At 47.7% G+C, this 13630-nt stretch overlaps 2 protein-coding genes across 2 annotated transcripts; both read right to left on the bottom strand.

Annotated features, from left to right (window-relative positions):
* Positions 1–941: 941 nt before the first annotated feature.
* LOC118794908 (myeloid-associated differentiation marker-like protein 2) lies at positions 942–2583 on the bottom strand. The gene has a single exon (XM_036553200.1). It carries the CDS (start codon positions 2540–2542, stop codon positions 1634–1636), a length of 909 nt encoding a protein of 302 aa, XP_036409093.1. The 5' UTR covers positions 2543–2583; the 3' UTR covers positions 942–1633.
* Positions 2584–4256: 1673 nt separating this feature from the next.
* LOC118794195 (natural resistance-associated macrophage protein 2-like) lies at positions 4257–12747 on the bottom strand. The gene is made up of 15 exons (XM_036552395.1): positions 12599–12747; positions 11130–11266; positions 10916–11035; positions 10549–10668; positions 9797–9903; positions 9628–9698; positions 9268–9335; positions 8450–8605; positions 7731–7889; positions 6964–7050; positions 6740–6859; positions 6103–6258; positions 5741–5814; positions 5141–5294; positions 4257–4369 (listed from the first exon to the last, which is right to left on the bottom strand). Exons 1-15 carry the CDS (start codon positions 12633–12635, stop codon positions 4268–4270), a joined length of 1668 nt encoding a protein of 555 aa, XP_036408288.1. The 5' UTR covers positions 12636–12747; the 3' UTR covers positions 4257–4267.
* Between the last annotated feature and the right edge of the window lie 883 nt (positions 12748–13630).

Genomic DNA, 13630 nt, shown 5'->3' with positions numbered 1-13630 from the left:
CTAAGGGCGGGGTTAGTGAGATTCTTAACCCGTTGCGTCATCAGTAAAGGTGTGCGGCGCGTGAAGCAATACTGCATGCAGGTCAAGTTCAAAGCGACATGCGTCGCATAAGGTAGACCGTACCCTTTCTTTACTCTCCATACTGTCTGGAGTTAAAAATTAGATTACAGTTTCTGAAATTAGATTTAGGTCATTTTGTAATGTGCATTCTGTGCGGAAAAAAGTGTAAATAAAAGTGCTCAAGCGTTTTTTGCAATGGGGTTAGATCAAGTTTTTCGGTTGAAATGTCAGTGCTGTTATGATGGGTTATCTTCTCTGTTACCTGTTGTCAAGGCAAAAGTACTCATCCTGTGACGATCTTTATAGGCTCATAACTGTGGGACATAGCACAGCATTTACACAGCAGCTGATAACCAAATACTTCCAGCCAGTCGAATGTACTTATCTTGAATTCAGTACCCTAAAAGTAGTAGTCAGTAGACTTTTTGCTATCAGGTGTTCTGCTGCTTGCAACAAGGGGGTGAGGGCACCGAACGCACAGACACACACACACAAACACAGGCTGAGGTATCAAACACGTCAACTTTAATAGAAACAGCAACGAAGACTCTCAGATGTTCAGGTCTCAGGTACCAAACAACAAAACACACAAAGCAGACAGGTTCATTGAGGAGTTGGCGATATATGGACACTTTCTTTCTCCGTTCCAGTTTGATTCTGCTCAGCAGTGCTGTGGAAACAACACCGCACAGAGGCTGGAGTCCGGAATCCATAATCCCGAATCCACAATTAAAACAACGGAAAAAAGAAAATCACTAAGCAATTACGGTATCAACTAAGAAAGCTGTCATGAGGCACGTATCAGTGTGGTAGCTGCATGTCCATGACTATTTAAGTAATCCAGTTTAAAAAAAAAAAAATACAGTAACTCAGTTATGCAGGCACTTACAATAAATACAATAAATAAAGCATAAACGGATGAATTAGTTTATGCAGATTAATACTTTGTTAGGTAATCATCCATGTTCTGTGACTTCCTCTGTTGTTGGAGGTAAGCCTCTGTCTCTAGAGGACAGAGGAGGGGCAGAGAATCGGAAGCCCTGGAGAGAGGAGGAGGTGGCAAACCTGCTTCACCTGTACAGTAAGGAAAGGACGGTCTGTGTTTTTGCCATACAGGTTCCTCAGATTTTTCCTCGAGGATCATGGAATTACGGTCTGCTGGGTTCAACTTCCTGGCCTGGCTCCGCCTCCCTGCAGGCGATGGGACAGGGCGGGGTGGGTGTTGGCTCCGGAGGGCGAGGGGACGGGTTCACACATCCAACTCCCATGTCACTGAGAGAACGGCATCATTCCAAGCCTCAGCGGGCGGTGCCCTGTTTTTCCCCTGATCCACAGTGACTGAGGCCTGAATGGAGTCTCAGTTAAAGAGTGTAAACTGAACCCATGTGAATGTGCCAGTGTGCAAGGCGGTTTCCTGAAGTTTAGGTCCTCTCAGATGGTGTGTAGCAAGGCTGACAAGGGGCGTCTCCCACTGCGACCGCCAGGGAAGGGCCGAGGCAGGCTGCACGAGTTCCCGTGCGGTGGGAGGAGGGTGGGGGTCCAGCGGGGTGGGCGTAGGGTGGGATCGTGGGGCTCAGGGCTGCTGGGATACGAAGCGGATCCTCTGAGAGTAGACCAGGTCGGTGAAGTAGAGCACCAGGTTGACGTGGGTGAAGACGGCCACCACCAGCTTGCTGTCCCACGGGCACTTCCCCCGCGGGCACCCTTCCGGCCGCGTGGGCGTGCCGTACTTCTTGTCGAAGCTGAACACGGGCCAGACCACAGCCGTGCTCAGGTACAGCAGCACGGCCAGGAAGGTGTAGACCACCACGAAGCGGTCAAAGGGGAAGCGGAGGGCCGAGGTGCGGCCGGAGACGGTCAGCGCCACCACCACCACGGTCACCGCGAAGCAGAGGCTGTACACCACCACGCAGTACTGCGTGGGGATGTGCCGGTTGTACTCGCTGTCGTTGGCCAGGGCGCCGAAGATGATGCAGGCCACGAAGGCCTGGACCACCTTGAGCAGGCCCGACATCGTGGCCATGTAGCCCACCACCCGGCCCGGCTTGGCCCGGGTGAGGAAGACTTCGGCGCCGTAGGCGAAGCAGCAGACGGAGGAGCAGACGGTGACGGCGATGCGGTAATTCCGCACCTCGCAGCCCTCGGACGGACACTCGGGCCGCAGGAAGTAGACGGGGTAGACCACGGAGGCCGTGACGTACATGAGGGTGGCCAGCATGGCATAGGCCACCGTGAAGTTGTCCCAGGAGATGGGCATGCAGCCGTGCAGGCGGGTGACGTCCAGCACGAACACCACCAGCGTCACGGCAAAGCAGAAGCACCACACGAACATGCAGAAGGTCCCGTAGGTGGCGCTGTAGCCAGCCTGGTGCGCCACCAGGCTCACCGTGGTGCAGCTCAGGAGAAGCTGGCACATCCGGGCCGCTCCCAGGGCGGACAGTACCGCCGCCTTGTTCAGGTAGTGACCCCCGTGGGGATCCATGTCCAGACTCTCTTCTGGGCCTGGGTGTCCTTCCCCAACCCCCGCCCTGTGTCCCGGCTCCTAAACCACTGCCTCCCTCTCCTCAGACCTCACCCTCGGCCTCCTCCCTCTCCTTATAGCCGACTTTAATTACAAATCAGGGTCCCTGCTTTCCTGCAATGCTTTGTAATTAGCGTGCAGGGCTGCAGCTCAAATTACAGGACAGCCGGGGGAATATTTCTGTTTCTCTGACTCACGGCGCACAGCAAACAGGACAAAATGTCAGAGCTCAAGAAAGCTTATGCCTTCTGAATGAACAAAAAACAGGAATCTGTCCCAGAACTCCACGGCAAATGTGACGGTCTGTCGCCCTGATCAGTCTGCTGCTTACCGTGTGGAATGACAAGGGCATTCTCTGTTTGTTTTCATTTCAGCGAGCGTATACAAATCTTATCCAGTAATCTCCTATCCTATCAATGCCGGAGCTGCTCTCAAGGCAGTCAGACGCGTTGCTCGAGCTTTCTGTGAAGAAAGTCCCAGATTTGTTTTTGTTACCTCCCAGCGGGGTATCCAGAGCTCGCCGGACGGATGATCACAGCTCCACGCTGCGTCACTGCAGGGCACAGATTCAGATCCACGCTGCAGATTTCAGGGTGAGCCAAAAAAAAAAGCCTTCCCTCTGTCCGATCCCGGTCGCTCCCTCCTCTGACCTTGCCGGCGAGACTAGACAGAAACTTTGTCACAACCCCCCCCGTCCTCACAGTCTCTTGCTGTCCTGTCCCAAACACAGCATTCCGAAAGAACTCCTCTGTCTGTCCTCCTCTCCTCGTTCTCTCTTTCCCTCCACAGCTCTCTCTCCCTCTCTCTCTCTCTCCCTGTCTGCCTCTCTGTCACTGTGAGGTGGGGAGTCTGTCAGGGAAAGTTATTTAAGCAGCAGTGCACTGCCAAGCCCACAGAGGCACAGGCCAAAGACCACGCCAAGCTATAAATAGGGGACTATATTCCACAGAGGAATGGGGTGGGAAGCCACATGCCAGCGCCATGGCACCAGTGTTGGGAGTCACATTTCCACGGGGAATCGGGAGACTCTGTCTGCCTGAACACCAGCAGGTCTCCCAAGCCGATACTTACCCAAGGGGTAATGACAGGGGAGGACAGAAAAAAAGGGAAAAAAACTGTGCCAAATTTGACAAAAAATCATATGCTGCACTGGAGGGTAATTATACTGCAGTGATTGTAACTCCGGGAGAGGTGAGGTGGGGTAGGGTTGAAGGCCTGGGAATTTAAGGCCTAGTCCTGTGTCTCAGGAGGCAGCGCTTGAGATTACCGTTTCAATTTTATGAGTGAAAATGTATAAAATGTATGCAACACATATGTAAAATCTGTGTTAAAATACATGTTTACATATGTAAAAGGTGTAATAATAATCAGATGCTTGGAGTGAGGTCCTACATGAGTTCTGTTTTTTTTTTTTTTTTTTTAATTCGGGTTCCTTTTTTATTTCCAGAATAATGTTCTTTACAAAAAATGACAAAAGAATCAGAGTTTAATCCTATTATTCATGCTACAGCACAAAAGTTAATCATTAATTATAACCAAAGTTGATAATAATTATTTTATTTACTTATTTTATGTTTGAGCATATACATAGGAGTCATTTAAGCACAGTCAGCATACATAAAAGTGTTTATTCTGTCCACGCTAACTCCACTGGGTTAGCGTTTGGGTTTGGGAGCTGCTGGTGGGTCACTTTACGGGTCCCTCCTGTATGAGCAGGGAGGGCCCTCTTCCCCCTTGTCTGTGGAACTCCAGGCAGGACACCCCCAGGGCGATCAAGCAGATCAAAGCCTGCGAGCACAAACACAGAGGGAAGCCTGGATACGCAAACCAGCACAAGCTCCTCCGTCAAACGCTACAGGGCTGTGATCCATTACAGCGCAAACCAAGCAGGCCTGTAAACCAAGTCTCATAAAAACTAGATAATAATATATTATATACCATTCACCATATGGGTAAGCCTGCCCTTTGAGAGGAGAGAGTGCTGTTTGTGTAGAATGATGCTATTTTTGTAGGAAGAATGCGAAGTGTGCGGCCTACCCTTGGGCCACATATGTAACTGCCAGTTTATCAGCTGTTTAAATTCAAAATGGCAGCCAAGGGGCTTCTCAAAGCACACCACATGAGATTCTGTTGGGCTTTTAGGCCAGTGGTTCACAAACTGTGGGGCCTGCCCAGTGGTGGTTTGTAGGAGCTGGGCTAGGGTGGGTCTGGAGACTGCTAAAAAAAATCATGCTATACTCCCTCCCTAGACATCCACACTGATCAGACTAAGTATAGTGCTAAGAAGCGTGTGTGCTGTTGCATTAAAAAACCAAGTCTGTTCCCTGTTTGAGTACACGTAGGGCTACATTTAAGGAAAGGGGTGAGTGTATTCATTTAATCAGTGGATTGTGGGATTAAAATGTTGTTAAGATCTGGTTTAAGCAGTGTCAGGACAGATGAGCATTAGTAACAAGTTACAGACTACAGGGTGTTGTGTGGTCTTTAGAAGGGCATTGCAACAGGCCACCATGTGATATCAGACAGACAATAACTAAGAGAAGACCAGCTCACACCTACCAGGTAGAATACGAAGAACAGGTAGAAGACGGACAGGATTGCCACCAGCACGTAAAGCCACACAGCGTCTTGTGTGGTGACGTAGGTCACCAGAAAGTACATGTTAATGCCGCAAATCCCCAGGGTCACCACCATTCCTCCGATTTTCCATACTCTGCACCAGGGAGTGGGAGAAACCTCTCAGCACACTTTCAGTAGCAAGCCTCGGTCTATTTACTTTTGTGTTTTAAACTGCGAGTGAGATTGATTAGGATGATGAGGATGACTTATTATTATTACCACTGCTGCTAATGTTAATATTATCATTATTACATTGCGTTATTACATTATATATTACATTACTCTCTTACCCAGAGCGACTTACATACCTTACAATTTTATACATACAACAGGAGCATTTACTGAGGCATTTGTGGGTTAAGTACCTTACCCAAGGGTACAGCAGTAGTAATGTCGAACGAACGTGGATCCCTGTGGATAAGGGTGTCTACTAAGCAAATGGGCAATTTAATGTAAAAAGCAGCCTTTTAAATGGAAATGGTGGAGTATGAGGTGGCAGTGATGCATTATGGGTAGGTGGTTACACGGCAGGGTGCTTACAGTCCGTTGGCGAAGTCACCCATGATGGAGGGGAGACTGGTGAAGGTGATGATGGGAAACAAAGCAAACGGGAGCTGTGGGAGACAGCAGAGTGAGAGAAAACAAACCTACAGGACTGACCGTGAGCCCACGCTTACACACACGCGCACACACACACACACTCGGACATGTCCTCGCTTTGGGACCTAAAACATGCGCCTCTAAACGAGAACATGTCCGGGAAAAAGAGGACGTATGGTCACCCTACACGCGCGCACACACACACACACATACACACACACACACACGGGAACTCTGGTTCCTCTCCCTTTAGGAACATCCCCTCCCCCCTCTTCCTCCTCCTCCTCCTCTCCCTCTCTTGCCTGCAAGCTCTGCACTACGTTCAGAAGATCGTTCATCCCGGTGAGGTACTTCAGGTCTTTGATGAAGATGAAGGCCACAGCGAAGGTGGGTATGATGGCGATGGAGCGGGTCAGAAGCACCCGTTTAAACCGGGACACAGGCATGTTCAGGAAACCCTATGGGGAGACATCAGGTGACCGCCTTTACCCAGGGCAACTTGCACAGTGTATACTGAAAAACAGCTTACACGTGTATTTGGATTTATATTCATAGTCCTCGTTGTGGACCTTATTTGAACACACGTATCTCTTTTTCATCTGAGTACCCCTTGTTAGATTCCATCATTCTTATCTCCTTGCTTCAGTGGGTAGAGTGCAGCGGCCTAATCACTTAGCAAAAATGTTCTCAAGTAATATTATTAATGTGTGGGCTCGTACCTGAAAGGTTGCTGGTTCAATTCCCCACTAGGGCGTGGATGCTGTACCCTTGGGCAGGGTGTTTGACCCAGAATTGCCTCAGTAAATATTCCCAGAGTAAATATTTTACACTATGTAAGTTGCTCTGGATAAGACCGTCTGCTAAATGACGACAATGTAATGCAATGTAATGTAATGCAATGTAATGTAATGTAATGTATGGTGTAGTGTTGGGCCTTACCTCCATGACAAACTGACCCGCGTAAGTGCCGGTCATCGTAGAGCTCTGACCCGCTGCCAGCAACCCCATGGCCCAGATGTAGAGGGTCGCTGTCCCAAAGAAGCAGCCCAGCACGATGCCCTGTCACCCACAGAAAAACGGACACGCCCACAGTCAAGGGTGCACAGAGATCACAGGGAATGCTGGGAATTTAGCCGCCAGTCGTGTAAGGTGAGCAGGCTTACCCCTGTGTACATGTCCACCTCCAGCGTACCGTTGTTCTTGGGGAAGAGGTCAGTGTAGGGACTGCCTGATTTATTGCACACGGCATTCTGCAGCAGGTAGAGGAATGAAGAGAGAGAGAGGGCAGGATTTTCACACAGAACTGGTGGGATAGTCTCACAGGGATAGTCACAAAGACTCCTGTCAAAGAGACCTTATGAGTAGTGAACAGTGAAAAACGTATTGTGTCATTGTCATCTTTTGTCTCAAGTCACATTTTATTTATTAAATCATTTTGTTTATCATATTTATTTATGTGTTCCTGAAGGAGAGTCAGGAATAAAACTGTCTGTGAGCCTATTTACGGGAGGGTTATGTTGTTTTTTTAATTACAATAAATTTCCTTTAATTTTTTTTTTATTTCCTTTGACCGCTGTTAAGGTAATATATCTGCCACAATATGAATGAATTCCTTGACAAAATAAATAAAAATTAACCTAAGGGAGTTCATGGTGCGCTATATAATTTAGTTTTCTTATTGGACTGGCACCTCTGAGTGAAACTGAGGGTGACTGCATATTCATGCCAGAGTTTCTTTTTTTGAGGCTTTTATCCAAAGCAACTTACAAGTGAGGCAGAGTTCAACACAAGCAAAAAGAAAAAAGCAAATAAGGAGTCAACAATATTCAAACTGTTGCATAACCAGGTTTCAATAGCTGGCTAGACAGTTTCTCTCAGGCAGCAGGTTTTGGTTGTAAGACTCGTGTACATAAAAGCACCTGTTACCCACCACTTCCATGTTAGTGCGTTTGTAGAAGGCCTCAGCGAAGACGGACATGACGAAGACGTTGATGATGAAGGAGATGAAGAGGGCGATGGCCGACTCGATGAAGTTGTACTTTTTGGCCTCTTTCACCTCCTTCTTGTTAGAGCGATCGATCTGCCGAGACTGAGAGGGGAAGCGGGCCAAATAATAAGCACGAATGTACTCCTTGCTTCCACACGCTTCCATAAAACTAGGGGCAGCACTGTAGCATAGAGGTAAGGAGCAGGGCTTGTACCCAAAAGGTTGCAGGTGTGATTCCCTGCTGGGGCACTGCTGCTGTACCCTTGAGGCTGTACTAAGGCCTGAGAATTGCCTTAGCAAATATCCAGCTGTATAAATGAATAACATGTAAAAATTGTACCCTATTTGAGTCACTCTGGATAAGAGCATCTGCTAAATGATGATAATGTAATGGAATGTAATAATGGAAACCGTTCTAGTGCAGTGCCTTGCTCAAGAGCACAACAGCTGGGATATGAACCAACAACTCTCTGGTTATAAGGGAAAGAAAATGCACCACACTGCTGCTGTTTGATTGGGAACAACAGAGACAGTAACACATGTCTATGAATGATGGAGCCTGCAGAGAATGAGGGAGCGTCACTGTGAGACTTGGCTGATTATCTGATTGCTTTTTTGATGGTAAGCCTTGCTAGCCTGGATGGCCTTCCATGCTTAGGTACCTTGACGAGGGCGGAGTGCAGGTAGATGTTGTGCGGCATTATGATGGCCCCCACGATGCCCACGGCCTGCAGCATCTCGGGTGTGCCACAGTTCTGGCAGGACGGCACGAATATGCCCCTCAGCACCTCCACCTGGTCGGGCCTCACCACCACGTACTGGGGGGGGGCGGGAGTGAAGGAGGAGAGGTTAGAAAGGAGACAGAGTGATGGAAGAGAGGAAAGAGAAGGCACAGGAGACCGGTTGCCAGGAGGAGTAGTTCCCCATCCACCCCCCTAGCCACAGTTGAGCAGGAGGGACCCAAACACAGAGATCGTTCAAAGAATACAGGAGGATTACAACAAACTAAGGCACAGAACACAGGCAAGCTCAAGACCGAGCAAGGAACATCACAACAGGCAGGGTTTAGATGCAGCAAACAATCAAGACTAACTACAAAAATATGTGAACAATCAGACAATGATTGGACATATACAGTGCAAGCACAAACAGGAAGTGAAGTCCCTTTGGTTGATGTTCAAGGAAGCAGCAGGTGACTGGGAGAGAGAGGCTGTCATGAGGATGCCTGCTGGTCATTGTGGGAAACCGTCCCGGAAACCCTGACGCTCTCTCTCTCCTTTGTAGATTTTTCTTGAAACAGAAATGGGAAGTGCACCATTGCGTAGATCGGAAGATGTGACACAACAGAATCAGTCCAGTGTGGTCACACAACAGATGCAGAATAAACATTTGAGGAATAAGGTCTTTCTCAGGCTCCGGATGCCCCACTTCATCACGACCAAACCGGATCAAACCAGCGGCATGTGACAGGGGATCTTACCTCATACCCAAAGGTGACAGCCATGATTGTAATGAGGAGCGCAAAGAAGGCCTCCAGCTTCCGCAACCCTATTGGTCAGGAAGAGAGAGACAGACTTCCAGTGTGATGCTGAAACCTATACTAAACAGCGTCATTTTACACGGTAATTTTTCTGTTCATTAGTAACTGTTATGATTATTTATGTATGTATTTATTTATTATTTTATTGTAATTGGAAGAAAGATGAGGAAGGAGATAAGGAACTGACAACCACACAATCATCATAATGATGTTAGCGAGCTCTGCCGTGTACTTTCTCTGTTTTGATTTGGGTTTGTTACCCGTGGTTATAGAGAGTTATAATCATGCAGAGTCACGTACCGAAATTGTCAAGAAAGAGGAAGGAGAACGTGTCAGCCATGGTGATGAGAACACCCCCCCACACAGGGATCCTGCAAAGACGGGACACACAAAGACGCATGTTACAGAGAGCGCCCCCTTGTGGCCACAGAGACCTCTGACCCCTGCCGAGAGGACGGTGCACAAGTACCAGCCGGCGGAGAGGAGGTTGAGGGCGATGGAGCTCCCGATAACCTCCTGCATGTCTGAGCCGATGATGGCCACCTCCACCATCAGCCACAGGATAATACGAGGCACCTGAGAGAGAGAGAGGGAGAGAGAGAGAGAGAGAGAGAGAGAGAGAGAGAGAGAGAGAGAGAGAGAGAGAGTGTGAGAGAGAGAGAGAGAGAGAGAGAGAGAGAGAGAGAGAGGGAGGGAGGGAGATAGAGAAAGAGAGATGGAGAGAGAGAGAGAGAGAGAGATGGGGCACAGAGAGAAAGAGAAACAGAAGGAGAGCAATAGATAGAGAGAGGGAAATGGGGGTACGGCCAGAGATGGGGGGGGCAGAAAGAGAGAGACAGAGAGGGAAAGAGAGAGAGATGGGGGCCACAGAGAGCAAGGGAAAAAGAGATAGAGAGAGTGTAGGGGAGAGTAAGAGTGAATATTAACCAAATTATAACACAAGACTAAACCTACATCCCCTACTGGGACACATGAGAAAACAAAACCTGGGAGGGGGGAAGTAGAGGGGGAGAGCAGCACAGCTTTATTGCTCTACAGCAGGGGGTTTCCAAACTGTTTTCTCTGAGGCCCAGACCAAAATAGATGCTCTCAATCTTGGGCTGCCTACTAATATACCTGTCTACACTCTACAAAGTTTAGAGCAAAGTGGGATTAAGTGGGTTAAACTTGTTCATACCACACGGAGGAAGGACGGTGAGAAACCGTTTAGGGGGCACTCACTCTGGGGTACTGCTCTTTGCAGACTTCAGCCAGGTGCATGCCAGTAACCACCCCGAGACTTGCTGCCAGCATTTGCAGAAGGAGCCCAACAACAGTGGCCCACAGCAGCACCCACAGAAGCTGGGGAGCAGAGCAAAGCCAGTGAAAACTGGTATTGTCCATCACTCAGCATCTGCAAAACACAACAAGCTGCAAACAGGGTGATTTTATCAGCGACTCATCGGCTGGTTGATAGATAATCAGCTGAAGCTTTACCTTCCCACAATGCACTGCACAGTACTGGTCAGTGTTGTACGGCCCTGATGAAGCTGCTCAAACATTGTTGCTTTGCCTGGGGGTTGTCATGAGTTAGTGTAATGATTAACACCTTAAATTTTGCGATGGCTCCGGCCTGAAGGTCCGATTCGATGTTCCCTGGGTCGAGGTACGCGATGCTCATTAGGAATCCGGGTCCTGTAAATGCCCAGAGCTTCCGGAAGCTGAAAATCTATTACAGCGGAAAAAATTTAAGAATGCTTTATTTCTGTGCAGGAATTCAATTTTAAGCATCAGGACGAGCAAAAAAAACAGAGTCTACATACCTGACTGGTGTCCTCTGGAACAGAAACCCTGTCCTCAAACTCTGAGACAAGTGATGCATCCTGGCAGTTAGCGGAGCCTGGGACAGACAAGGAGCGGTACTGCCCACGTGTGGTCCGGTCTGTTTCACCCGGGGTTACTGTAAAAGGGGTAGAGAAGGAGAAAGAGAGAGTGTTTGGAATAAGGAGAGAGGGAGAGGAGGTGAGAGAGGGGGAGAGAGAGATAGTGAGAAATGGGGAGAGTGGGAAAAGAGAGAGAGGAGGCAAGAGAGTCAGAGAAATAGGGAAACAGGAGGAGGGAGGTTAGAGAGAGGTGGAGTTGGACAGAGGAAGAGGAGGAGAAAGGGAGAGGAGGATAGAGGGAGGGGAGAGAGAGTCAGCCTTTGTTTAGTTCATTATTGTTTCTTGATGTTTTCTATCATCATTGTCTCACATCTATTTATATTTAGATTTGCATTTATTCATTCTTCAGATGCTCATATCCAAAGCGCCTTTTGAAGTAAGAGTACAATGAATGTGATAAAGTTACAAGATCCTGGTCTATGGCTGTGGCAATCAGATAATCTGATAGGATTACACCACCAAAGACGTCTCTGAAACCTCAGCTGAGGAGGTAAAACAGGCAATTTTGGAATTTAACTGATGTCATTGAAGTGACCACATCTTGGACGGAGAAACAATGACTAACAGCTGAGCAGTAAGTGTCTTACAACATGGATTTTATCACAGATGGGGAGATGGAGTGCGAGTCATGCCAAAGCAGTAAAAATTAGACTATAAACTTAAATGCAGTTATTGCAGTTGAACTTCCTCAGTCTTCCTCATCATCCTGTCAGCTATGATGCATTGGAAGATGTGACACAACAGAATATGAAAGCACAGGTCTGCATGGGAGAACATTTTCTGACAAGTTAATCAAAAGCATGCAATTAATTAGATTAATTTTTTTAATCGCTTGACAACCCTAGTTTTTATACATCTCCACATCGCACACAAGATGCGCAAGCATCCTTTTCTTGTTGTTTTTAATGCAAATAATTTGAAAATGTATAGAGGGTATATGATTTTTTTGACATCCGTTCACCTCACCTCAATAGTGGGTCAACAGTCTGTGAGTTTTTTGCTTGTTTTAGCCTTTCTGGCTGCAGCTGAAACATTACATCAACAGGCATCCCACCAGAAATATGTTCCTCGGAGTAAACTAATGGGCCACGAGGAGTGATGAAGTAATGAGTGATGGCTTATATAAGTACACATGAGACTCACCAGCGGTACAGTAGGTATAATCCACAGTGATAATGTCAGATTGATCTTGGTATTGCAGGCACAGCAGGTATAATCCACAGAGGTAATGTAAAATAGAACTTGGTATTGCAGGCATAGTAGGTATAATCATACTTTATTGCAGGTATACTGTGTGGTGCCTCGTGGATTCCCTTTGCAGAGGAGAATGACCGAGGTGTTGTACTCACAGAGTCTGGAGCGCTCAGTAGAATTCCGGGCTCCCATGCTGGAGCTGAGAAGGTGCCGTCCACTTCTTCAAAGCACAGATCCTGCCTCCCTCAAAGCACGACACCTCACTCAAGGGCTCCCTCTTTGGACTTTAATCTCTGACTCTGCCTCTTTCTCTGTCTGGTGATGTCTTCACCTTCTTCACGCTCTCTATCTCTATCTCTGAGGTCAACACCCTCATTCTTTCACGTGAGATCCCCTCCTCCAACCAAGAGAAGCGAGAAACTTCCTACTTTCACAATGAGCAAAGTAACCTGCAACGCCCTCTTTAACACCCATCCCTAGCTCTTCAGGCGATGTGGCAGTTACCCGTGTGTGTGTGTGTGTGTGGGTATGTGCATCTGTGTGTGTGTCTGTGTGTGTGTGTGTGTGTATCTGTGTGTGTGTGTGTGTGTGTGTGTGTGTCTGTGTGTATCTGTGTGTGTGTGTGTGTGTGTGTGTCTGTGTGTGTCTGTGTGTATCTGTGTGTCTGTGTGTGTGTGTGTGTGTGTCTGTATGTCTGTGTGTGTCTGTGTGTGTGAGTGAGTGTGTATGTGTGTGTCTGTGTGTGTGTGTGTGTGTGTGTGTCTGTGTGTGTGTATCTGTGTGTGTGTGTGTGTGTGTGTGTGTGTGTGTGTGAAAGAGAAAGAAAAACACATACAGCAGGCCATTATAACCCACACTTACAGCAAATGAGATGCTGTAACAACAACAGATGCTGATCATACACTGCATTACATGCATTCAGCAAACACTCTTATCCAGAGCAACTTCCATCACAACAGAACATGTGCATCCATTCAATTTAAACGAGCAACAGTGTCAGACCAGGCAAACAACACTCCCAGACCAGTGAATGTGAGCATAACAACATTCAAGCCCAACCACAAGTTAACTTGATTAACTTGATTTTTTGGCGCTCTGACAAAAGCCAAGTATACTGCAATACAACAGTCTCGAGAACATAAATTTTAATACATCATTAATGCTATACATAAAATTAGCATCAAATG

The sequence above is a fragment of the Megalops cyprinoides genome, chromosome 19 (genome assembly GCF_013368585.1).
Source record: "Megalops cyprinoides isolate fMegCyp1 chromosome 19, fMegCyp1.pri, whole genome shotgun sequence".
Lineage (NCBI taxonomy): Eukaryota > Metazoa > Chordata > Actinopteri > Elopiformes > Megalopidae > Megalops > Megalops cyprinoides.
Note: the sequence above shows the minus strand (reverse complement) of the source record. Positions and strands in the feature narration are given on the sequence as shown.

What these genes read in the sequence shown, in the direction of transcription:
- LOC118794908 (XM_036553200.1), bottom strand. Translation starts at nt 2,542, where the DNA reads ATGGATCCCCACGGGGGTCACTACCTGAACAAGGCGGCGGTACTGTCC.
- LOC118794195 (XM_036552395.1), bottom strand. Translation starts at nt 12,635, where the DNA reads ATGGGAGCCCGGAATTCTACTGAGCGCTCCAGACTCT. An exon ending in GGTGACTTCGCCAACGGACT is followed by an intron (nt 5,295 to 5,740) that starts GTAAGCACCCTG and finishes TCCCTGGTGCAG; the next exon opens with AGTATGGAAAATCGGAGGAA. An exon ending in TGTTCTTCGTATTCTACCTG is followed by an intron (nt 4,370 to 5,140) that starts GTAGGTGTGAGC and finishes TTGTGCTCGCAG; the next exon opens with GCTTTGATCTGCTTGATCGC.